The 25,439-nt window shown below is 44.0% G+C and overlaps 1 protein-coding gene across 4 annotated transcripts in view; it reads left to right on the top strand.

Moving 5' to 3' along the window:
• SASH1 (SAM and SH3 domain containing 1) overlaps nucleotides 1–25,439 on the top strand; it is a 194,909-nt gene that overhangs the window by 55,703 nt on the left and 113,767 nt on the right. For 3 of the 4 annotated variants that reach the window (XM_076333887.1, XM_076333889.1, XM_076333886.1), the window contains exon 1: nucleotides 16,954–17,052. The exons of the other annotated variant lie outside the window; for it this stretch is intronic. In XM_076333887.1, the coding sequence (XP_076190002.1) occupies nucleotides 16,957–17,052 (96 nt within the window). In that variant the 5' untranslated portion in view covers nucleotides 16,954–16,956. Of the gene's footprint in view, nucleotides 1–16,953; nucleotides 17,053–25,439 lie in introns of those variants that run through there. 4 annotated transcript variants of the gene reach the window in all.

Below are 25,439 nucleotides of genomic sequence, written 5' to 3'. Positions count from 1 at the left end.
TAGTTCACTTTGTTGTTTTCTGTCTTTCTTCACTAGATGGATAACAGCAGAATAGCAGGGAATCTGTTGTGGAGCCATTATCCTGTGATCAAAGAAGTCGAAGCACTCTTGGCAGTATCCTGTGCACAGCCTCTGCATCCAGCCCCAACGTGTGTGTCTGTGTGCATGTATGCATGCATGTCCATGTGTGCCCGTCTCCTCTGCCTGGTCTTTTATGCTAGTTTGGTAGGGTCTAAGGTGATGCTTAGGGAGCCCCCGTGCTTTCTCCCTTATGCCCGATTATTGTCTAAATTTGTCCCGCTTTCCCTAGGAATCCATGGTTTTGTTTCTGCACATTTCCTCCTCTGTTTTTTGAAGTAAGAGAAGCTTCTTGCCCCTCCTGAAAGAGGCCAGAACTATGGATGAAGGGAAGTCACTAAGGTGCCTAAACACCTGGAGAGGAGCGGGAGCGCTTCCCACTCGGGCTGGGGATGCCTGGGCTCCTGATAAATTGAAGGCCAACAACAGGCAAGGGAAGAGGCTCAAGACTCTAACAAAGGGAAACAAACTTCTAAATAGTTTTTTTAAAAAAACTTGGACGAAAAATCCTGCATACCTAAGGGCTTAGACGTCTTAAAAGAGAGTTTGTCATTTCCTTGAAATAGCCGCCTCCTTCTTTTGATCGCTTCTTCCTCCTTCCTGTAAAGACCGTGCAGTCTAGTGCAGTGTATGTATATTTGGGGGCCTCTATGCTACTTAGTCACCTAACTGCTAGGACTTTGCCATGTTGAACCGACTACTGAACTGCCCCAGAATAACTAATTATCCCACATACATACTTTTTGCTTGCAACAGTTCCTATACGTTAGCTGTGGCTTCCATTAACACATACCATAATTTAATGGTATATTCTGCATGTTTAACCATTGATCAGGTATTGTAACTTGCCTAGGTAGTTTCAGACTCTGGTTGAAACTCAGCAAAAGTGATTTGCAACCTTTCTGCATTCCTACAGATGTCTAGGCGTAGATGCAAATCGGTGTGGTGAATTTAACGCTATTAAAAACTAAGAAATTTTCTTAATTACTTTATAAGGACTTCATTAAGATACTTAGTAAGGCCTCAGGAGTCCATGAACCACAAGCTGAAAACCACAGCTTCAGAAACAATATATTAGGAATTCATGGTGAATTCACAGTGTTTGTTACCTGCATTGCTGCTAGTAAATAAGAGGAAGGCATCTGCTATCTATTTCAGCAGTGAAGATTAGCCGTAGAGGTTTCAAAAGCAATTTGTTTACTCCACTGATACCGATATGGAAGGGACTTCAGGAGCTAGATTATTCTAAATGTCTCATTTCTCTTTCTGCCCTTTCACCATATTGGCATATAGTTTTCAATATGGGGAGGTGACATGAAATCCAGAAAGTTGTGAGAGTCTGAAATGAAGAGAGATAAAACTCCATGGCTATGATTCTTATACACCTATATTAGTGCGGCTGTAGTTGAACACTCCGTGGTTCTTCATCTTTAGTACTGTGTCAGCAAATGATGACCATGGATCACTATGATATAGCATCCGCTACTTCTATAATTATCATTACTATAATTTTACATGGAAAATAGAATTGAAATATGACTGCCTGTCACTGTGCTCCCTTCCAGAAAGATCATGGTGCTGATAAAGTTCTCCAGTTGACTACAATGCTTTTAGTTCTAAGATACCAAGTTTCCTTGCAAAAAGACTTTACTTTAAAAATATTTGATATTTCAGTTCAGTTTCTTGTGAAACTCTGCATTTTGCATGCACTTTGTAGTACAGAAGTATTACTTTCCAGCAAACACTCCCACGTCTTCACATGGTTTGGGACTTTATTACAGAGCATTTCCTCTTCCCAGTTACAAGAGTAAGTCTCTGCTTACAGCTGTGTATTTTCCGTGGCTGTTGCTGTAATGTTTTTAACAGGTTTATTTCTGTTATGCTTCATTGTATAAAACGTGTCCAGCAAAACAGATCATTTCCTAAGATATCTTTGCTTTCTTAGAGTCACGGGGCATGTGATGTGCAGCCTGGACTGGTGCGTGGTTATTTACAGCATGAGGAGTACGGCGTGGTCCAGTCAGCAGAGCCCTGGGCTGCAACTCGGGAAGACCCTGATTTCCTTTTTGGCTCTGCTACTTATTTGCTGTGTTTCCCAGTGCAAATAACTTCATCTTTGTGCATCTTCACCCACTACTTCTGACCCAGATGTAGAGTGAAAATTCCGTTAATCTATATGCAGTGTTCAGTACAATAAGAAAGATCTTGTTCTTTAGGTGAGGTGTCCAGATGCTTCTGTAATAAACACTAAATACATGCTAAATAATATTTGAAGAAGTAACAAAACATTCAGAAACTGGAACAACATAAAAGATCTATTTGGGCAAACACTTGTCAGGAAAATTTTCATCATGATCCCACTACCTGTCATGTCTGGGTCCTGAATTTATTCCTGCATTATTCATTTCTAGACTTTCCAGAACCTTATGCATAGACAAAAGCTCCCATTTTACTTCATATGTTCCTCTGAGTGTGGTAACTCTAACCTTGGTAATATTGTCACTCATTATTACTGCAAGAATTATAATCTCTCTTGAACTGTGGATGGTTGGCATTGAGGCAGTTGAGGCAGCAAGAGCAACTTGCTTAGGAAAGAGGGAGCTCCCTTTCACAGTTGCCAAGGTAATTGTCAGCTGTGATAAAGTCAAAGCACTGATGATTTAAGATTGAGTTTGTTTGTTTTTTAACACAGAAAATAGTCATACCAAGGAGAAAAAAACCCCGTCTTTTCAGAAGCTGTGGTTATTGCTTTATATCCATGTCAACATTCATTTTCTGGGTTTTGTGCAAATTGGATTAGTTTTCAGACATTTTAAATCAAGCATAAGTGGCTAATGCAGAGAGGCTGCACGAAGGGAGCACTGGGATTTCAGGGGAGACCTTGCCTCTGTTCAGTGCAACAGGGAAAACGGCCTGGCTCTCCCTGGTCCTGCCTGGATTATGAGGGAGAAAGGAAACTTCTTGCTGCTCTGTTGTCCTCTCCAGAAACTGCTCATGTTGCAGGGAAAGTGAGTGGGAGATTAACTGTTGGCATTGTACCTTTTGCAATGTGCAAACCTAGAATTTACTAGGAACGGGTTTAGACCCTTCTGGCAGGGAAATGAGATACTTAAAGTGTATGTTGCCAACTTCATTCCTCTTTCAACGTTTGTATTTGAGGGGAGGGAGTGCTTTCCTACCAGTGGAGTCTTTAGCTACCGCTATTGCACTTTCAAAGTTACAACAAAACTCACTCTGACTTTTGTGGTAAGGCATTTAGTGTGGAAAGGGTATGTAAATATTTTCTCTTTTTCCACCCTCTGATATAAAATACTGCTGCAAAAAAAATTCCAAACTTTTCCAAAGGACTTTTGCTGCGGAAAGCACTAGTACAAAGAGTCCTTTGTTTCACAGGAATATCCAAACCTGTGGTAAACTCTTGCTCATTTTTTTTCCCCCAGACAGGTGCCATGAAGCTCTTTGACATTTGTAGAGCAGATGGGATGCCATTTTACTGTTGCATCTAATTGACACAACCTTACTAACTCTCCGTGTGTCCTGCCTCGGAAAGTGTGGGCCGTGGAGTCTTGGAGAGCACTTTTTCCTCATCAGCAACTTGCTTAACTCACTTACTGCCAGGTGAAGAGTGAGAGCGATAACTTGCTAACTGGCCTGTGAAGCCTCTTGGGAATTCATAACCCAGGGAAATGATTTCTTCCTGCTGAATTTGCCTTTTTGGCTGGTTGGTCACTTGCTGTTGACTTGGCTACCATACGTTGTATTATGCCTATGTGCAGCCACAGATGCTATTGTGGGCATATATTTTAATGTAAATAGCAGTGTTGTCTGTCTATGCAATCACGTAAGGACATACGTAATTGAATATGTGTAGAATACATGAAGATGTCTGTGAAATGCTGTCTCTGGGGATGTGTGAATGCACACGTCTCTCCATGTCTCCTCCCCCTCTCAGGCTCCCAAAAGAGGGATTTTGTGAACGTCCGGTTTTGGGATTCCAGACACGGTGAGGGTCTAGTTTCCAAAAGGCTGGTGCCTGTGAAGTTCTCAGAGAAGAACGTAGCTGTCCCAATCATTTCTGCAAACCTTGGCATGCCACTATCATGCTCAGTTCCTGCACATACTTACGTCTCTCATGAAAAACACAGAATAACTGTTTTGAGTGTAACTTCTGCTAAAGGTTGTACACTCCTTTGCAGGTCTGGTTTACACAAGAAAACCACATTTGCAATGTGCTTCCAGCATTTAAATCCCGATAGGCACATATGCTTCCCCAGAAATTGCTTCTTTGAAGAAAGCAGGCAATGATTTCACTTTTGGAAGGGTAGCTAGACTGTATTTTATGGTGATTGTCATTGGATATGACCAAGAGGGGTAGGAATACCCAAAGAAATATTTAATGCATTTCAGTTGGAGTATAAATGAACTAACAAACCCCTTGCCCTTGAGCAGCTGTAATTTTTAGGATTATTCTTATGAAGCGTATTGGGTTGAAGATTCTTGGCTTCCTTGTGGAGCAGCCTGTCCCTCTGGCAACTGTCATCCTCAGTCATATCAGTTACATGCTGCCACAGCCACTCAAACATCTTGTGCAAATGTTAATATTAAAAGCGGGCCAGGTGGTAGCAAACTCCGGGACAGATCTTCAGGTCACTATCAAAATCACAGGATTTACAAATAACCTGTATAAAATTTCTCCAGTTCTCCAGGTGTCAGTAGTTGTTTCTGTGGCACTGGCATACAAAGCATTTCAAGACCTTTGTGGTATCCTTGATACCCATAGGCTCTAATTCTAACTTGTGGCATTGTATGTTGGCTTTTTGGCATGAATGCCATTTAGTTATCTTTGTGAATAAATGCTGGCTGCTGTACATAGGGCTTTCACAGAATTAAAACACAAAAAAGTATTAAAAGAAAAAAAGACTGGAAAGAATCTTAAGAGTTTATTTAGCCAGCCCCAAGCCCCAGAGCAGAATCAGCTGTACCAAAATAATGGGATGTTGGGAGGCTCACAAGAACAGGTTAGACAGTGATGAAGGCTCCACACTGACCCCAGGCAATCAATTCCACTTCTACGAACTTTGCAGTTAGAAAGCTTTTTCTAGTGTTTAACCTGACGTCACCCCTGCTGCAATTAAACCTGTTTATTCTTGCCCTATCCTCAGTAGGTAGAGAAGTTGATTCTTCTTAGTGAAGCAAAGCTTTTACATATTTGAAAATGATTATCCTATTCTCTGGCAATCTTCTTTTGTCTTGGATAAAGCATCCTCGTCCTTTCAATCTCTGCTCATAAGCACCTCATTCGTGTAGTTGTCTTCTACATTTTCTCCCATTAGTCCATGCCTGTCTTGAGGTCTAGGGCATGCTGGGTCAAAACATGACCCAGTACTCCAGCTGAGGGCTTGGTGAGCAGCGTATAGATTGCTACACGTCTTGCATGTGGTTGTGTAACCTACTGGCTGCACTGGGTATGTCCTACTATGAAACTTGTTGCTCTGCAACAAGATGATTTGTTTGATTCATGTTCAGCAGTTATTTTCAAGCTCTCTGAGCTTTCTGTCATCCGTAAATTTAGTGACCGTATTCTCTATTCTACCAGCCAAGCTGTTAATTAAAATATTGAAGAACAGATCCCTGCAAAACCCCACTCAATATATTCTTTCACTTTGGCTGCCAACCACTGAAAACTAATCTCTGAAAGTGTTTTTTTCAACCGCTTGTGTACCACTTTATAATGGTATCAGCTGACTGTGTTGAATAAGGTAGGAACCTTATTAAATTCAATATGTATTCCATCTGCTGCTACTTCTTATCCATTACCAATTATCCTCCAAGGAAGGAAATTAGATTGATTTGACACAATTAATTCTTGACAAATCCATTTGGCTGTTTTAAACTCCTACAGGATAATAGGGTGGAAAAAGAAACATTATCTAACTCGTCCGTGTATCTTTCCAGCCCCGTGCTTGCCCTCCCTTAGCCTTCTTGAACTATCCTCTTCATCAGTCCTCATTTGTAATTACCGTGGTGCAGGACTGAGAACAAGAGGTGGAGGCAGCAGTCATTATTATTGCCAAAATCTTTGTATCTTAAAGCCAAGCCTGGGCATTCTTGGATGAATGTGAACAGGTTAAGCTTATTTGAAACCACCAGGCACACTAAGTAGCCTCTAATACTGTTTAGCTCTTTGAACTGACATGAATCGTCTGTCATATGTGGAGCCTGTTACAGTCATTTCTCATACATCCATATAAAAACAATTCAGCTATTTAACCTTTGTTACCTATACATATACACACTTCTGTGGGGAATAATAGGTGCTAAAATATTTTAAAACTCTTTCTCCCTTGCCAAAATCTTTGGATGCATTTGAACTTGTTACAGTTCAGGATAATATTGTGCATGTTTGGGGGTGCTGTGAATAACTAGGTCCTTTGAATTCCTTTCTGGTTGCAGACAAACACGAACAATAGCTGGGCAAGTACAGGCAATAGAAAGCATAAGTTTAAATCATGTTTGATACACTGAAAGCTTTAAGTAACTACCCAAGAGAACAATTGTATTTCCTTTCTAACGTAAGAAGTCCCTGTCCGTTAGTATGTTACCTGGAAAATAGTAGGAGATAAAAAGGTATCACGACATTTGGAGAATGCTTTTAGGAGGTAAGGAATTTGTCTTTTTGACAAGTCAAAATGCAGTCTTCTCTTAGCTCTGTCTGCTCATGCAGTTTATATATACAAATATAATAAATAAATAATAATAAACAATAAATATAATAATGATTTTTATCTCCAGGAGTTTTAAATTTCTATGTAAAAACCGGAAAGCTGGTGAGTAATGAAAATTGCCTAAATGAGGCCCAATATCTTGCTGGCATCTTACCACATGCTTATGTATTCCCTAAATGCCACGTGTGTAATCATGGGGAACCTAAGAGCCACATAGGCTTTTCAGACTTCTTTGGCAATTGCCCAGGTAGCATACCCCTTAGAATTATCCAGTAAAAACACCCAAAATAATTCATGTAGCTGCAAGCCATGTGAAATTAAGTCATGGATTGTATCTAGCCCAGAGCCTTTCAGGCTCACCACCTGCCCCTGCTGCTGCCTCCTCAGTGGTGGAGATGGCAGATAATATAAAGTGACTCCAGAAGGTCACCTGGCTTGCCCCCAAGATACAGAGTTGCTGCTGCTGTTTCTCGTATTCCCCTCACCAATATAGCAAATTTCTTTCATTCCTTTTAGTCCACTTTCACATATTTTTTTCCTCAATGACAAATAGTGATGACTTCTGAAATGACCAGAGCTTCTTTTGTATACACAAATAATGTCATCGTTTTAGGAGCCAATATTTCAGGGCTTAAAAACACATACATTTACCTCATTGCCCCAAGTTACACCCTCTTGAGCTTTCTTCAGCAATCTGACTTTCCCCTTGGTGTTTACACACCCTTCATGCTTTCAGATAATCACTGCATCCTTTCCAGTCCCTTTAACCTTCATCTAGGCAAGCAACAGTTGTTTGTTTAAATTTATTCTCATAAATCACATCTTCCCACAGAAGTCAAAAGGAACATATGATGCACTTCTGGGATCAAGTGTATTAGTAAATTTCAAAACCCCAAATCTCAATTACTTTTTGTTAGGCATATATTGCTACAGGATACACATTGTACTGAAGAAGCGTATTTGGCCATCTTCAAACAGAATTGCCTAATTATTAAATCCTTGGAAATGAAGATTCATTTTTCGGAGAACTAGAGATACCAGGCTACTCTACATGTACTTAAACAAAATTACTTCCTTCTAAAACTTCATCAACATGGAGCCAATGCAGTTAGCTCATTGCCCTCGAGGGCTGTTGTGTCATCATCGATGCAGTTGGTTGAGTTGTGGAGGGTAAATTCCTCCTACTCACGCCACCACAGTCACAATAATCCTTCTGTTCACAAACTTCCCAAAATATTTATTGAGAGAATAGCTCGGAGGTATGTTTTCAGCAATGCTTAAGCCTGTTTTCACTTGCCTCTCTTGCTTGCCTTTTTTTTTTTTTAATTACATTTTGGGAATGGGTTGGCCAGTGCTTAAAAGCTGGAGTTTCAGATAGACAGCTTCTCCTTGCTTTAATTAGTTTGACAGGCACCTCTGCTTTCCAGCTGAGTTGCCCTAACTGGAAGCAGCTGCTCTTTGGAATTACTCCCCCTCCTTGCTGTGTTACAGAAGTAGTAAGTCTCTCATGCCCCTCCAATGAATTTATGGACATAAAATGCACAGTTCCAGGGCTTCAGGTGTGCCTGGCTGCGGAGACATGTTTCTCTCCTTTCTCTTATTACTTGATGAAATTTTAGGAAGTGAAACATGTCATTAACAATATAGGGAAAATGAAATGTACAGATCAGATATGATTCTCTGCTTCCTTGTTAACTCTTGTTAGTGAGCGTAGAACAGGTTTTAATATATTTTTCCATGGCAATTTGAAACTCTGATTTGAGAGAGAGAGGCTTGAATGACGGTACAGCTTGCAAGGTAGTGAAGAGTAAGGCTTCTCCAGAAGAGCACAGGCTCTGTGAATCAAGTTCATGCCTGTGTTTACAGCCACAGCTGAAATGAATACTTATCATCTTGACTACATTGTCACAGTCTTGTGAATGCTCCTGATTTCATCACTAGCTTGATTATTTAGTTAACATCCTACCACCTGGAGCCAAGTGATGTAAAAACCTCAACTTGCTGCTGTTCTTTTAATAATGGAAATGTAAATTCTGGCTTTTATTTTCCGACAGAAGTATGAAAATGTGACCTAAGTGCACCCTGATGACTCAGACAATTGAAGCTGAAGCACTCCAAAAGTCTCACTTTAAAAATTCCATTATATTTAAATGAAAGTGTAATTTTCAGGTGCCTGACATCTGTGAGTTTTGAACACTTATCATTACAACAGAAATTGCAACACCACAATTGTATAACATAGTTGTATAACACAACTGCTTGCCTACTGCTTGCTAGTCAACTGCTGTTTATTTTTCCATAAATTATCTCTTAATGTACATGTCTGGGCTTGCTGGGTGGTGCACAGGTCAGCTAACCCAGGGGCACAACTCTGACATGGGGAGGACACCCGTGTTTTGGTCTGATCTGGTGCTCCAGGGAATGGGCAGGAAGCATTTAAAATGAAAGGTAAGGCAGCTGTTTAGAAAGTGAGAGAAAATTGGGTGCTCTACATCCATCAGAGCCTGCTCATGAGAGCTGTTTCCAGGGATGGAGGCAAGAGGAGAAGCTCTGGCGATGGAGCAGGAGTTATCCTAGCAGAAAGTGATCTGAAAGAAGAGGCTGAAGCCTGTATGTTCTTCTTAGTGGCAGCAGTAGGGAGAATTGACCCTAGGCTGACGTGATCTGCAAGCAAACATCAAATAATCGAATCTGGTCACTGGTCTATTTTCTTCACCTGTGGCTAGCTGAGATCATCAGGCAGGTTTTTTTTGTTTGGTTGGCGTCTGCATTAAGTGGGCCCACCTACACCCTCACTAATAATACATCTATGTGACTTGGGACATAGGCTTAAAAAGTGCAAAGTCTGAGCTCAGTACTGAATCCTTGTGGGACTGAAAGTCAGCCTTTGGGAGGGTCCGTTTGCTGCTTGTTCAGAATGGTGGTGTACTAATTTTCAAAGAAGCAGTTGTGGAAATCCTTTGTGCTCTGTTATGTTTTGGGGCAATATTTAATTGGTAAATTGGGGAGTGGGTGCTAGGTAGAGTGTGGAGGAGGTGACTTTTGGGTGGAACTGGTCTGTTCTGGAAGAGAAGCTAAGCACCTCTTCCTGTTTTGTTTTCTTCCAGGTCTCTACCATTGGCAAGTTTGTGTTACATGTACTTTGCTGTAATATTTTGCCAAGGGCAGCTCTGTAAATTTTTCTCTCTCCCTTGAAAGCAGATAACTTTTTTTTTTTAAAGATCTACATTTGCATTTCATAATTGGCTGCTTTTGCAAAGATACAACTAATGAAAGTTCTTGGATTTCTTTTTCCAGAAAGTATTACTTTTAGGAAAGATATTTTTCCCTTTCAAAGGGAGGTGCAATAAACATCTTCTCTGAGGTGTATCCATTCTTGTTTTAAAAATTTGAGCTGGTCATGGAGTGACTAGTAATAAAACAGTTACTGTGTGAGGTTGGCCGTCTCTCTGGTGCTCCTCCCACCTCACTACAGCCAGCTTGGCATGATATTTACGTCCGTGCTGAGCATCTCTGAAATATATGGCTATCACATGCTAGTAAGTTGTACCTTATTCTTGGCTAGTTTTATGATGCGCTTTGGGATGAGATCATCAGACTCCTTTTCATTAGTAATTTACTAAGAGCTTCAACAAAGGGATCAAAGGACATCGTGTTTGGGAAAAGGAGAGGCCGAAGTCCTAGTCCCAGTTCTGAGGTGTACTTTTCTCCTTTTTCACTTCCCCAGTTCTAAAATTATTTGGGATAAGAGCAGCCAAAGGACACTGAGCTAAATAGTTCTGTCTCTGTGGATTTTGTAAGTCTTTTACAAAAAATATTTGTATGTATCCTTTCTAGCAGATGCTTACAAAAAGAATGTAAGAAGTTGAGCAAGCTCCTGTGACCAACAGTGTAAAGACTACCCCCAGACATCCCAAAGGATGCTGAAGTTCTGTCTGAAAAAATAATTAAGGCTTATACAACATTTTGTAAAAAGTGCTGCGGAAAACCAATAGAAAATGAATGCGAACTATTTAAATGTTGACAGGAAATAACAAAGCTTCAAAGATGGCTTTGCCGTGTAGCTAGAGAAGGGGGGATGCTGAGTTGGGGTGGAGAAGGCAGAAGTAAATAACATGAAGAAGCAAGAGTCTTAGTATATTTTGGAAGTTGTTTAGACAGTGCCTGACATCATGGGAGGTGAATAGAGTCCTGATTTGCGGGCGGTTTTGGAGTGGCGCGCTGTGCACCTAAGTGGGATCGTGGCTCTGCTGTCCCCGAGGATGTGTGCTCCTCGCCAGTCACACCCCAGCTCCTGGAGCTCCTCCGCTGGCTGAGCTACTGCTGCTGCCTCCCAGTTAAGAAATGTGGTGCTGTGCTCCGTGGGGGGGGGGGGGGGTGTGTGGAACTGGGCAGGATATGAGAGGCCTTTGTGGAGCACATCTGCGAGCAGGAAGGGAGGATACGAACCTTTCCTTTCTCCTTACGAGTTAAAAGGTATCCTTCCAGAAGGGCTGTCGTACTTGCTGTGTGCTGTGTTTAGATTTCTTTTCCTTATATGATTTGCCATGCAAAGTTACAGCCACCCTATTTTAACTGAAGCCTGCTAAGCTTAGCAGTATTTGTATGTCTACTGAGCATGGTGCTAGCCTGAAGCGTTAAGACTACTGGAATGATTTTCCTGGGCATGTGTCTCTCCCTCCTCCTTATTTTTTAATCTAGCAGGGTACTGATATCTAGGGGAATGATGGATCGGGTGTAATGTGGAGAGTTCAGACTTTTATCAGAATAAAGCAATTCTTGTTCCTAACTGCTTTCTACTGATCGAATTAAACAGACTTAACTCCATCTGGTTCGTGTTGGGCATATTAGTGTACTGCTCTCGCTGTGATGTGATACTCTGTAGTCATGAGGCTGTCAATAAGACTGGGAACTGACAGCTAAGCCTCTAAAAGAATAAATAATGATTTCTGACTGTACAGCAAAGAGTATATGGTCTAAATACTGTCTATTTTAAAGCCACTGGATAAGTATTGTCTGCACCGCTTTTAAAGTCGGGAATATTTTCTGTAGTTATCTAACTGGCAGAGGATGCTGAAACTTGATAATTTCAGGAATATATAGCAGTCTGATGTGCAAATGCACGTGATAGATCTAGTGCTCTCTCATAATTTATGCCTGTATGTACTGAGAGTGTCTGAGATGCAGCGACAGCCTGTTTGGCAGAACGGCTGATGGGTTGGGTGCGGGGGTCCCCGACCTGCCTCACACCAGAGGCTTTCTGGAGCGGCTGCTGGCAGGTCTGCTTTCTGCTGGAGAGCAGCTGCCGGCTCCTTTGGCCGATACAGGTGATGCAGAGAACCCCACTCTGAGGGACCCCGCTACCAGAAATAATCATCATACTTAAATAATTCTTAAGGAGAATACTTTAAAAACAAAGTAACAGGTGAGAATTAAAAGAAATGATGTTTTAGAAGGACTTTCAAAAAAATGTAGCGAGGACAATGACATAAAATTGTTCCAAGATGGATCGTGATAAGTTGATGGGATGGAGCCTGCAACCGGTAAGGATTGCAGTTCCAATCAAATGCTGTGATGTGAAACTCTGCACGTTTCAATTTGATGACCTCCACCAAGGGGAAAGAGGGAGAGAGCTGAAAGGAGATACAATCACTACTAATAGTGTGTTGCATTGTAATTTGCTTGTGTTAAAAGTTTTAGGGCTTTTGTGGGTCACCTGTAGTGGCTAGCTGGAATTTTTAGTTCTCCCTTCCCCTGCACCTATACTCTGTGCATACAATGGCTTGCTTATTTGTTTCTCTGAAGCTTTGATGTTCCGATTTAGACTTGATATACTGGGCAGGGTGTCGTTAGTGATGTTGAGAAACCTCATGTGTTTTGTTCATGCACTCAGAGTTAATTGCCAGGCCTCTGGGCAGGAAGACATTTCCCTCGGGTCATCTATGAGGAACCCATGAAGTTTGGTGTCCATTACACTGTGGGGCATGATCTACTTTCCAAGGCAGCCTGATCTCTCCCGGCCTCTCGCATGTAGTTTAAAATTGATATCAAAGTGCTCGGGGCTGTTTGTGGTATAGATTTCTTGGATTAAATGCCTTTTACGTGGTTGCCAGCAGTTGTGATAGTCCGGTTCTGATAGCGCACGTCAGCTGTTCCAGTTCATTTTGATGCATATTTCAATTTTTCACTATTAAATGCTTTGTTGAAACCATTGTGTCACTTTTGTGTGACATTGTGCTGAGATGATACACACTACTTTGGGACAGAAAGATTGTCATCCTTTGTCTTAATGACTCAGAGGTTTGCGTTTGAGGTTTGTGCTTGTGAAGAAGTATTCACAGAGAAAGAGTTTGGCCCAGTGAAAGGCAATCTCCCTAAACCCTCTGTAAAGAAAGGAGAAAGGTGAGCTTCTCTACAGCCACCTTAACCTGGAGCTAGGATCCTGCTCCAAGTAGCCCTCTGAAGAAAGTCCGTCCCTCTGTAATACAGAAGAGTGCTCTCCAAGTTGGTTAATCCTGCCGGGTGTGTAGATGTGGGAAACTCTTATTAACTGCACAGCCACACGTAGCTGATGGTGTGATAGGAGGATACACTCACATGCACAGTGTGTCTGCCACAACTGGGCGAAACTAGATTCACTGTATAGGTGTTGGTTGTTTCCATCTCCTGTGTAGAGATTTGCAGGAGAACAACCGCGGGGAGCTTCGTAGCTGCTCTGTGGAGGGACTTTCCGTCCAGAGTGTGCTGGAGTGTATGTGAGAGCAACCATGAGCCCGTGCACTGCGAGTCCGACACACTGGGGAATCGTATCAGGATCGCTGCCCTGCTGCCTAGTGCTGCCCTGTAGGTGCACAGTGATCATTTTCCAAGATTCGCAGATGTTAAGCGCCTGGCCAGAGCTCCTGTGAGATGTCCAGAAAATCTCAGAAGATTGACCTGATTTATTTCTTCCCAGTAGCGTACAGAGGTCCAGTACAACATGCTTCTAGAATGCGGTCTTTTGTGGATGCTTGAGTTATCATCTCGACAACTACAGATAAAAATGCAAACAAAAACTGTATTGTAACATGCTAAATTGCAATTAATTTGCAATTCTGTAGTAGCAGTTGTAACACAAACCAAATACTGCAGTCATAGCTGGGCTTCAAAACCCTTCTAAGATCTGAGTTTCTGCTTGTTCTAAAACTCTAATACTCTTGTTGCAGCTGTCTTTTGTAAAACGCCCCTGGGATTTATTACTGCAGGACATCGGCATCACTAACATAGAGGAACCCTGTGATATCTAGAAGGAGGGGGGTCTATCTGAGGGAAGGAGAGCAGGGAATATTTTAGCATGTCATAGTCATTGAATGTCTTGGAAAAATGGCATCTTGTGAATGTCTGAAGATGAATAGATACTATAATTGCAAGACCATGGAAGATGGTAGCTATTGTAAACTGCCATGGATTTGTTGCGGTTTTCTCATGTCAATTTGTTTTTTAAAGCAACTGCTCCTGGAGTCAAATGATTTTGCAAGATCTTTTTTTCCTTGTCTCCCTTTCTTAAAATCAAAGGCTCTGTGTCTCAGATAAATTAAAGTCAACTGGCTGAGGGGAAGACTGCCGCAGCCATGCGTCATGCTCCTCTGATGAAAGTTGCTGCCTCTACAAAAGGGATGACATCATGGCTCAGGAAGCAGCTCTTGGACCACCACAATTTATAATTTAGTTTCTGTTACCTGTACTGCAAGGCTGAAAAGTGCGGATATTCAGGACCTGCTTCTGTAAGTAGTGTAGTCATTGCTGCACAGGAGCAATGACCTCCGTCGGCAGGGAGGGGCAAGGCAAGTGGGAGTGCTGCCCCTTGCACCTATTTGATGTTAATCTATTGCTGCCTGAGGAAGAACAATGAGGGTTTTTTAGACTTTGTGCTGCAGAATTGTTTTTTGGGTTTTTTTAAATATGCCTCCAAAGTATAAAAAAGACAATGTACGTAAAACAGTATCTACAAGAGGAGCCCAGCATATTTAAATCCTGACATCAACAGTGTGCCTTGTTCAGATATTTTGAAAGTAGATTGACATTACTATTGTAAGTGGTTCAACATGGATTTCAGAGGGTCACTAAGTAAATTACCCCTGACTAATTAAACCAGTTTTGAGTTACGCAAGCCATCTCAGAGTACAGAGAGGCTTCGCTGGCACGCCTTTATCCTCATACTTCATAGGCTTATTGTTGCATACAATTTAAAGGTCAATTAGTAGAGATTTTATACCTGGTTTGGGCCTTTCATTATTTTTCATTACCAGTCAATAATATGATGAATTACATAGTGTATCCTACATGTGCATCCTAAAGGGTCAAGAAAAATATGCGTGTTTCTACCACATCAGGGGTTTCTTTACCACTTTCAGCATAATTCTCCTAGTTTTTTCTACCTGTGCCCCCCACCTCCTTTTGTCTGTTCTGCATGTGCCATTCACCACTACAGCAATAGCTGTAGCAACACAGCGCTTTGGAAATTTTCGTTCCGTTCTTTGCATACCAGTTGCTGAGAAAGGAAGCGTTTTGATCAGCTTTTCTCTCTGGTGCTAGCCTACGAAGTTAAATAAGCCATCTTAGCTTTGAGGACAGAAAAAGAACATTGCAGGGAATGTGGGGAGAAGATGAGGAGCACGCAGTCACCTCACTTCTGCTTTATGCCTTCTCCAGAAACTATTTTTAGCCCTGTTAGCAAATAGTGTCATTCGTTGCTCCAGTCCTCCCAGGCTGCCGGCGCTGCGCAATCGGTGCGAGCCTTGTCAGCCGCGGGGCCGACTGTGTGGCTGGGGGGAGGCTGGGGCTGAACAGGGAGCGCAGAGGGGGAGCCCAGGTACCAGGCCAGGGCCTGGGTTGCGTTTGGGTGGTGCAGGGCACGCAATATCCAGCCCGGCAGCAAGGAGGGCTGGTGGGATGCGGGAGAAACTACTAACTGCTCAAAGATGTGAGCTCTTAAAATGCTTGGCCAGTGCATGACAGCTGCGTATCCATTAAATACATCACCTTTCCTTCCGCCCTGCACAGGCAGGTGCTTCCAATAAACAACAGCTTGAAACAGTAGCTTTTCAAGATGCATCTAACCATTTCAAAGCTTAGGGATGAGCACTGTGAGTAAAGGATTTCCTTGCTGCTAGTCCCAGCAGAAGCTGGGTGTGAGGTGGTGGGCAGGCCAGGAGAAGCACCGCATCCCTTGGGCTCATCCTTTCGCCCTGGCCCCTGCTGACCTCTCCCGCCCCTTCCATCCCACAGGCAGTGGGGTTTGGCTGCCGTTGCTTAATATACCTCCCCAACAAGCGTGCTCCAGTGTGTGTGCATGGGCACTCACCTGTTTCCTAGGAGGGATGCAGGAGCATCCCTACTGCTGCCTGTAATTAGTGATTATTTAATTTCATTATAATATGGGGGGGAGGGGAAGTACTAGGAAGCAGGAGGCATAGATGGAGGTAGCGTTTCCACAGTGCTTCCCCAAGGAGAGCTTTGCCTTTTATGATGCGATCGGTGACGGATCTCTCCTCTCCTCCGGAGAACGATGCGGTCCCGGTACTTAAACTGAAAATCCGTGCTAACTGGGCGCCTCTCCCTTGCCGGCCATGTAACGAGCGCGCCTGACACCAGTTCCCGGCTAATCTTTCCGCGGTGTTAAGAAAACGCTGTTGGCTTTGCTGCCGGAGCTCCTGGCAGTCAGGTGAGGCGCCGGCACGGGGGGAGCCCGGTCAGCAACAAGCCCTGCCCCGGCGACCACGCGGGCCCGGCTCTCAGGTTTTGGGGTGGGGGAAGCCCCCGCGGGGCGGGCCGGGCCGGGACCCCGCCGGGGCGGCGCTGGGGCCCTTTGTTGCCGCCCCGGGGCGGCCACGTGCGCCGGGCGAGCCCACGGGCAGGCGGGGGGTGCGGCGGTGAGGGGAGGAGGAGGAGGAGGAGGAGGGGCGGCGGCTTTGCCGCCGCCGGGTGGGCGCCCCCGCCGCGCCGCAGAGGCAGCGCCGCGCCGCCGGCCGGCCCGTCGCTGCGCCGAAAGTTTGAGGGGCGGCGGCCCGCGGTGTCCCGGGGCGGGCTGGGCCGGGAGCGGGGCGGGGGAGGCATGGCGGGGCGGGGCGGCGGCGGCGGCGAGCCGGCGCTGGTCCGGCGGCCGGGCCGGGGCATGGAGGGGGAGCGGGCGGACGGCCCCGCCGCCCCGGCGGAGAGCGGCACGTCGGAGGCGTTTGCCCAGCTGTGGGCCGACGTGATGGGCATCCTGGTGAGTGCGGCCGGGCCGGGGGCCGGGGCGGCATCGGGCTCGGGGGGAGCCCGCCGTGGGACGCGGTGGGCTGCAGAGCGCCGCTTCCCCCGTCGCGGGGGCGAAGCCGTCGCCGGGACGCCGGGTCCCCCCGGCACCTGCTGCGGAGTTTGCCCGAGTTGGAGAGTGTCCTCGTCGTGCGGGCTCGCACATCGCAGAGAAAGTTCTTCCGTGGGCAAAAGGGAGCAGTGTATCAGCGACCGCTTTAATCACAGTTTTGGAGTGAAGTTTTTTTCGGCCGTCGCTGTGGGAGGGACGGAACGACAGCGCTGAGCGCCGCTGAGGAGCGGGGTTTGGGTTTGGGGTTGTTTACCGGAGCAGACCGGACCCCGCATCTGTTTACACGCCCAGAAGCGCTCGTTTAGGCTGATCAATGGGCGCATTGTTTCCTGTTGCTCCGGCATGCTGGCGGATTCGGTTAAATTTGGGCGGAAGGCTGGTTTGTTGCCGCCTTTGCATTCCACGCACGTGTTTCGGCGCCCCCGCGCCAGGCTCGGGGGAAGCCTCGCGCGTGGGGGGCGCTGCCGCGGGGCACCGCCTGCCCACGGCCCGGGGGCCCCTCGTGCCCGGGGGCCCCGTCCGGCGGCGCCGCCCGGCGCCCTGCCGCGCTCCCCGCTGCCGGTTTTGGAGCCCTTCCTCCCGGTAGTTTTCTGTGGAAACGAGCTGCTCGGTTACGGCCCGTGGAGTTTCTGCGCTGGTGACCCGCTGAGGGGGGAGTAATCCTCCGAATTCACCGGCTGCAAACAAAAGAGACGGCCCCAGTAGCAAGGGCTCAAGGAATTACGTTTAGTGGGCACGTAGCCTACCGACAGGGCGGACTGGATGGCAAACAGTGAAAATACAGGAAGAGTCAATTCTTTATTTTTGCTTGCAGTGAGAGAATAATACTGGCTTTAGGTGCAAGACGGTAATCGCCACAGAGGACTGCCGCTCAGCAAAAAACCAAATGCTAATGTTACATACGTCCTGGAGCTGGCAGTTTTCCAGTGATACAGGAATGTGGTAATCAACAGTGGAGTGCCTGTTTATTCATTTTAAAAGCAAATGAATAGGCTTGACGCGTATTAATTTTTGTTGTTAACATTTAACCAACAGACATTAAAGAACATTATGAGAAGTACCTTTTGGAAAACTGCTGTGGAATGTAACGAATGGTAAACCAGTAGGATCTAATTCAGAAGTGTTATACAATTGAACAGAGAATTTAATTAGCATTTTATGCTGTAATTTTTTTTCCGTGTGGACTTTATTGTTAATATTCAAAGTAAGATTAAAAAACCCGCTTCGTTCCTTTTCTTCGTAGAAGTTCTCCGTTGACATGGCATGCAGTTTAATAGCACTCTGCTGCGTACGCTCTTTCACTGTTAATGGTTTTAATCTAAGAATGCAAGCAGAGTCAGTTCTGCCAGTTTGTAGGGAGCACACAGTTGGTACTTTATGAACAGTCTCTTTCTCTCTCTCTGGCAGGTTTCAGTACTGCATTTAGTAAGAGCAAAGCGCTATTGGATGCCCTGGAAGGAGTGTTTGAGGAGGCCAAACCAACAGCCTAGCATGCTGGAGCTCAGAGCAGAAAAAGATCCGATTCTCACACAACTAATAATTTGAATAGGTTTCTTCTGGCTGTACAGGCTAGTTTCCTTCCTGGGAAAACAGAGCTATTTAATTATTATTTGTCTTTAGTAAAACTAAGCTAAAATAATTTGTTTTAGAGTTGGTCTGCTTTACAGGAAGGCATCATCTTGTAACTATGAAGTTGCTGGTTTGTATCGGTTGCGAACATCACCCAGCGCTCTTACCTTTTCTTGCTGCAGTGTTTTGTGTTGCAACACAATTACGGATATGAAAAGATACCCTTGTGTTGCGTCTCAAATAATAACTTACCTGAGAAGACAGAAGCTCTTCTCACAGCAAGCGGTCAGCTTTCTTCAGATTTAGGTTTTTAAAGAGTTTCTAGTCTTTGTGGCTGCGAAATATGTCTTAATATGAACTGAGTATAAACTTATTTAGTGCTTTGTCCTTGTCTGAAGGCAAGGAAGAGGTAGCTCCAGTGCCTTTTTCACCACTCGTCTTTGCAGTACATAGAGCTTTGTCCCTTTCAAACCTGTGCTGCGAAAGGCAAACGGTGAACTAGATTTGTGGCTTCCAAACGGAAGTCTGTAGATGGTTGGTCATGGCCCATGAGGCCACAACAGTGGCCTGCATAGCTGGCTTGCTTCTTTCGCGTTGTCAATTAAGTGAGAGTATGGGTTTTAAATTCCTGGGATTTACAGTAGTTCATGATCCAAAATGTTTAGGGAGCACAGAGGTAGACAATGGAGTGATTCACTGGGAAGGGCTCTATGAACCATGAAGTTGGTGTGGTGATAGGCTGGCTAGGTTGGCCCTGCAACAGCTTGAAAGCTACCAAAGGAATGCACTAGCGGGGGGAAGAGACAGGAGAGAAGAGCCAGCATCTTGGGAGGGGAAAACTAGAATGAAATGAAGGAAGAAGTTGATCATCAAAAGTTTGTTGATCGAATGAGAGAGAGAAAATTGCGTTCTTAAGCAGTGATCGTAGGATGATGCAGGTTAGAAAGGACCTCAGGCGGCATCTAGCCCGACCTCGAGCTGAAGCAGGGAGAGCTCTGAGGCCAGGTGTGGTTGCCTGGGGCTTTATCCAGTCGGGTCTTGAGAACCTCCAGGGACAGAAACTGCACAACCTCTCTGTGCAGCCTGTTCCACCACTTTGCTGTCCTTACGGTGAAAAAGATGTTCTTCATAAAAATGATGAAATGCCTGATTCTGTCCTCCTCATACTGAGGAGTTACAGCAGTGGGGAGGAGGAGGGGAAGGTGTCGCCTTCCTCCCAGTGGTCCTGCTAGAAGCCTTGTGGGACATGGTGGTGGCCGTGGTGGTGTCCCCTCTAGGTGTGGGTTTAGGAGGAGGGGCCATGGAATTCAGCCCAGCTGGTATTCGGTACTGCAGTTACTTAAAATATAAATGGAGCCCCTCACTCAGTGGATAAATGTATTTCATTGTTTGTGTACATTTAGTTAGGTTCCTCAAAATAGGACCTCATTAGCAGGAACCTGTGATGGCAGATCCCAGGTCCGGAGGGAAAGCAAATACTTTTCAAGTGCTGCTTGTAAGCAGCATATTTTATGGACTTTGAAGTTACATAATAACTCTCTCTGTACTTGACAAATATTGAGTGTCCTTGCAGCTGTACTGGGATTTTGCTGAAGTAAATGTGACTTTTTCCTTTTGCACTTATTCTAATGAAATATTCCATAGGTGCAGCTGTGGTAAAAGCACCTCAAAGCTATTTGTGCTGTTAATGGAGCTCACTAGATAACATAATTATACTTAAAAGCTTTTGCTCAGTCTGTAGTAAGCACATGTTGGAATGTACCGGCTAATTATAATTTGTAGCGTCTCAAAGCAGCAATGGATGGTGGAAGCGTATTAAGGTTTTAGAGAGAGATTGCAGTAGGTGGATCATGAGTAGTAATATAGAAATTCTCTGCATCCTCAAAACTCAACACCATAAAAAGGGATACTTTTGGCATAGAATTGTGTGTTAACGTGGTGATAGCAAGCTCTTTGTTGCTCAGAGTCTGAAGGTTTGTCTGGGATCAGATCTGAGAACAAATCGTAATACGAAGTGAAAATCATGAATATTCTTCTTTTAAAGATGTGCTTTCAAAACATGGGCTATTGACCTTAGTACAGGGAAGACACTTCAGTGTCTGTCTTGTTTATGGGATGTTCTTCCTTCTCGCATAGCATAGCTGGAACAGGTATCTGGGTCAAATCTTGACATTAATGAAATCACGGGCAAAACTCTGATCGATTTTGATAGAGCAGGGATTTCACTGAAGAAAACGTCTATTTGTGTGAGGAGCTTTTGTCTTCAGTGGCCAAGTTGCAAAAGATACAGAGGAACTTGCAAGAGATGCAATGAAATTAGAAGTCTTTCCAGCTTTTTATTTCAAAGTGACAGATAGTTTGTTTCAAACTATTGAATCAATTACAAGAGCTGAAAAAAAAGAAAATTCTTTATTTTTCGATAACATTTTGCAGTTATGCTAAGAGAAAACCAGTGCTTTTCTCAGCATCTGCTGTTAGCTAAAGAGAACAGAGTATTTTGAGGACAATAAAGCTCACTTGGGTTTGTACTGGGAGCCCTAATATTTACATATATAATCTGTCTTGCTCTCTGTGTTTCAGTGACTATTTGAATTTCTTATCAAAGTAATAAAGAAACAAACCGAAAGAGAGAAGGATGCCAGCCGATAATACTACTGTGATAACATGTAATTACATACTGGCTAACATACTTGGGGGAGAGGAATTTGATATTAAGCCAGGGACCCTGGATATCTGGAGAGATTGGGGAAGTAGATCCCTGATCGATAAAAGCAGTCGGAGGACTGTCAGGAGGAGTTGTGGCAGCTCACACCAGCTGCAGATTTCTCCCAGGATTGCTCTTCCTTAAACCATCATTAGTCCACCATGACCTCCCGTGGAAGTCTCTCTACTCCATTGCTCTCCCAGTCTCTCGTTCGGGTGGCTCTGTTTCTCTGATGTCTGCTTGGCACCAAGAGGCCACTCCAGCTGAAGCCATCAGTGCTCAGCACAGCTCTGGAGAAGTGCAGGCAACCGAGTAGCTGCTCCAGGTAGAACCATAGAATCATTAAGGTTGGAAAAGACCTCTAAGATCATCGAGTCCAAACGTCAACCCAACACCACCATGCCCACTAAACCATGTCCCTAAGTGCTGCATCTACACGTCTTTTAAATACCTCCAGGGATGGGGACTCCACCACTTCCCTGGGCAGCCTGTTCCAATGTTTAACCACTCTTTCAGTAAAGAAATTTTTCCTCATGTCCAAACGTGCTTTTGAAAATGCAACATACTCGTGTTTTCTGATCTTTATTGACATGTTGGCAAAATGGCTGTGGCACTGTGTAATTAGCTCAAAAAGCATTTTGGGACATTCTGATTCAAAATGTTTTTGTTCCGACTTCTACTTTGGATTGCATTTTTAGAGCATATCCCAGTTGCCACAGTAAGGATAAACCCAGAAGGCCTGGCCTCTGCTTTTCAAACTAGCAGGTATTGTTTTTTCTGTTGTACAAAACCGTGGAGTATATTTTACTTTCAAATAAAGAAATCAAAATGGAGAGTGACCGACTATCAGTTTAGGCGTTGGATTCGATTTTATATTTTAAACTTAACCTGTTGCATCTCCTTTCCCTCTCATCTCCATGCAATGTTATACCTAGCAACGCTAATCCCTTTATGAAGAAAGACAACTCATAGAGATAACCTTTGGTCTAGGCTTTTTCTTGCATGTCAGGTCACATAAGACAGATGTCTTCATCAGAGAGTTTAGTCCCCGCAAGACCCTACAACAGTCAGGAATGATGAGAGGTTTTGGTTCTGGTGCCCTCTTCGTTCTTTCTTGAAAACAAACTCCGGGTTTCCCTGGCCTTTAAATTGCAGAGGAAAAAGTAGGGAAGATTTTTATATACCTGTTCTTTATCTGCTATGAACTGCTGTTTACTAGAGAATAACTATAAATTTAAGGTAAACTTGAATCTTGGTGATAAAATTTTATTTTCCAGTGTGTTGCTGGTTTGCTGTGAATACCGGCTCCGTTATCAATATTTGGAAATACTCTTTTTCCTCATATTTTTTCACATTTTGAAGGTCAGTCCACCGAGCTCGCTCTGTCTCTTAAGGGCAGTGGAATACCAGATTGCCAGAACTTGCCTGTAATGATGCCTCCTTCCTTTTGTGGCTATGAAAAAATGGCAGTCTCTAAACAGAAAGAAAATGTGAAAATTGGTGTGGAAAATGAAAAAGCGTTGCACATGCAGGACAATGAGCGCTTAAAGGAATTTTATTACGTGGAATGCAATGTATTATGCTACACATGCTGGTTACCATTTTCTATAGTCAGGTGAAAACCTCTTATTTTTAGTGTATCTCAGAGCAAATGACATTTTACAGAACTAGATAATGATTAATCTAACTTACTGTGATGCTGTCTAGAAATCAACGTAAATTAGCACTGATTGCATGAGATGCTGTGCAAACAGAGGAGCAGAGAGGTTAAGCCGTGTGAGCTGAGCAGAGGGACCGGGGCGCAGCAGAGCAGGGTCACTGCTGGTCGTGGCACAGGGCTGACGGACGGACAAAACAGGCAGTGCCCAGGGCAAGGGAGTTTGAGTCAGAAGGAAGAAAGGACTTCCCTCTCCTTCCAGACCCTGGTTGAACTGCTCCAGCTTTGGCCCTGGGCTTGGCTCCTTTCAGGACTTTTCTTCCTCCAGAGGTGGTGTGGTGGAGGAGAGCATGCTGGTGCGCCCAGCCCTGCTGCCTGTGCCTTCCCGCATTTCCCTCCATCATTTGGAGTCTCTGGTTGTAGCTTTTCCTTCATGCAGCAGCACAGGCTTTCTCCTTTTCCACTTACCTCGTTGTCACGGTATTAATGATTGTAGAGCACGTGTTGTGCTCGGACTTTAGGAGGTTCAGTAACACAGGATGAATAAGATTTACTTTGTAATGACCCAGCAAAGTGATTGGTCACAATACCTGTTTTAACATAAAATGCTGCTGCTAATTTTCCTCTTTGTGATTGCGTGACACAGGTGATGACTAATGAACCTGCCGCTTTGCCTGTTGCCATTATTGGTGGTGGGAGGAGGAGGGTGGTGGTGGTTGTGACTGCAGGAATGCTGAGGTGGCTTTGCAAGAATTTGGATTCCATGTTTTTCATGAGGAAATTAACAGAAAGAAGGAACTGGGTTTAATATGCGCAAGTCTGTAAAAATTAAGTTTCTATCGTAAAACCATATTCTCCATTAAAGGAGTAGGTAGACATGTGTTGTGTGATTAGATAAAGAAATATGAAGGGCTTTTATTTCTCGCTGTCATCAAGAGACTTAACTGTCCCATCGGCAGGAAAAAGTTATGACACGGTTCACTTGAAACACATTCAAACCCAGGAGTTCACAACACAGATTTCCATTATGGAAAATAACTGCTCTAAAAATAAAAGGAGCTGCCCCCACTGCAGTGCAGTAGCTGTGGTGTGGGTCAGGTGTGGGCACTCTGGCTCTGCTTTGATCTTCTTGAGGTGAGGGGAACATTTTTCCTGGTTTACGGTAATAGCAGACCTTTCTTGTCTACTGCTGTGTTTTGAAGCACAAAGTTATAATGTACTGTTTTTATTTGAACTAAGATTTGTATAATAAAATACTTAATGGTTTAACTTTTAATGACACCTGGATAAGCGTTTTTGAGCTATGTACTAGTTTTAGAGGCACATTTCCTGTGAAGGGTTTGAAATTGAGAGTGGGCATTGTATAACCTATCTGGAAAACGGTTTTAAGCAGGGTATAACTGGAAAATTAGATGGACAAGCTTAAGAATATAATACGACAATGATTTATAAATCACAGTTTCAGGCTTTTTTATGGAATGTCATACGATAAATTGGAGAACTGGTTCTCCAATCCGTGTCACGATCTGAGTGTGATCTGGTTGGAGCGCTGTTGCAGGTCTGCTCTGCAGCCCATTAGATTTTGCTGATTTGACTTCCCTGTGGCCCTGCATGAGGGCGGGGATATGCTATTGAGATCAGTTTACATGATCAGGCCTCCAGATGGAAAAAATATGGTTGTTCTTATGTGCATGGGTAAACACACACATTGAAGTTTACAAGCATGGTAATATAATTATCAGGAATATAAATACATCCTTTTCTGTTTCATTATTGTCACTGTATTTACGATGATATACAGTGCTTTTTGCTCTTTGGTAACTGCATACTAAAATTTTGTATCGCAGCGCTCTCCACCTTCAGTATATTCTCTGTGTGTGGGAGCGTGTGTGTAAAGGAGATTAGGTAACTGTTTAATACAATAATAAAAGCAATACTTTGAAAGCTTTGCAGCGAGCATGACGAGAGTCAATAGATGGTAGTGAAAACATACCATGCTTGTTACAATATTAAATCGAGAGAACATGAGCAATCTTTTGATTGCGGGACGCTCCTAACCCTCTCGCTTGCAACTGAAGATGCTTTGTGCAGTGCTGATGGGTATGATGGAAACAAAAGATGAAGAGAAGAACAAAAGGTAAAGGGTCTAATTTCTGCCCTGTTTACATAAAAGCTTCATGAGCCTAAGGCACAAAGTTTGTTTATACTGGAGCAGTGTGTGGCCCGTAGGTTTTCAGCAAGAAAGGAAAAAGCAACTTCTGTCATTCCTTCACAAGTTCAGATGTGTTGAGCCTCCTGGTCCTTTCAATGCCAGCACCAAGTCAACCCTGCTGTGCAGAGCTCGCTCTCTGTTCAACT

The sequence above is a fragment of the Aptenodytes patagonicus genome, chromosome 3 (genome assembly GCF_965638725.1).
Source record: "Aptenodytes patagonicus chromosome 3, bAptPat1.pri.cur, whole genome shotgun sequence".
NCBI classification, from domain to species: domain Eukaryota; kingdom Metazoa; phylum Chordata; class Aves; order Sphenisciformes; family Spheniscidae; genus Aptenodytes; species Aptenodytes patagonicus.
Note: the sequence above shows the minus strand (reverse complement) of the source record. Positions and strands in the feature narration are given on the sequence as shown.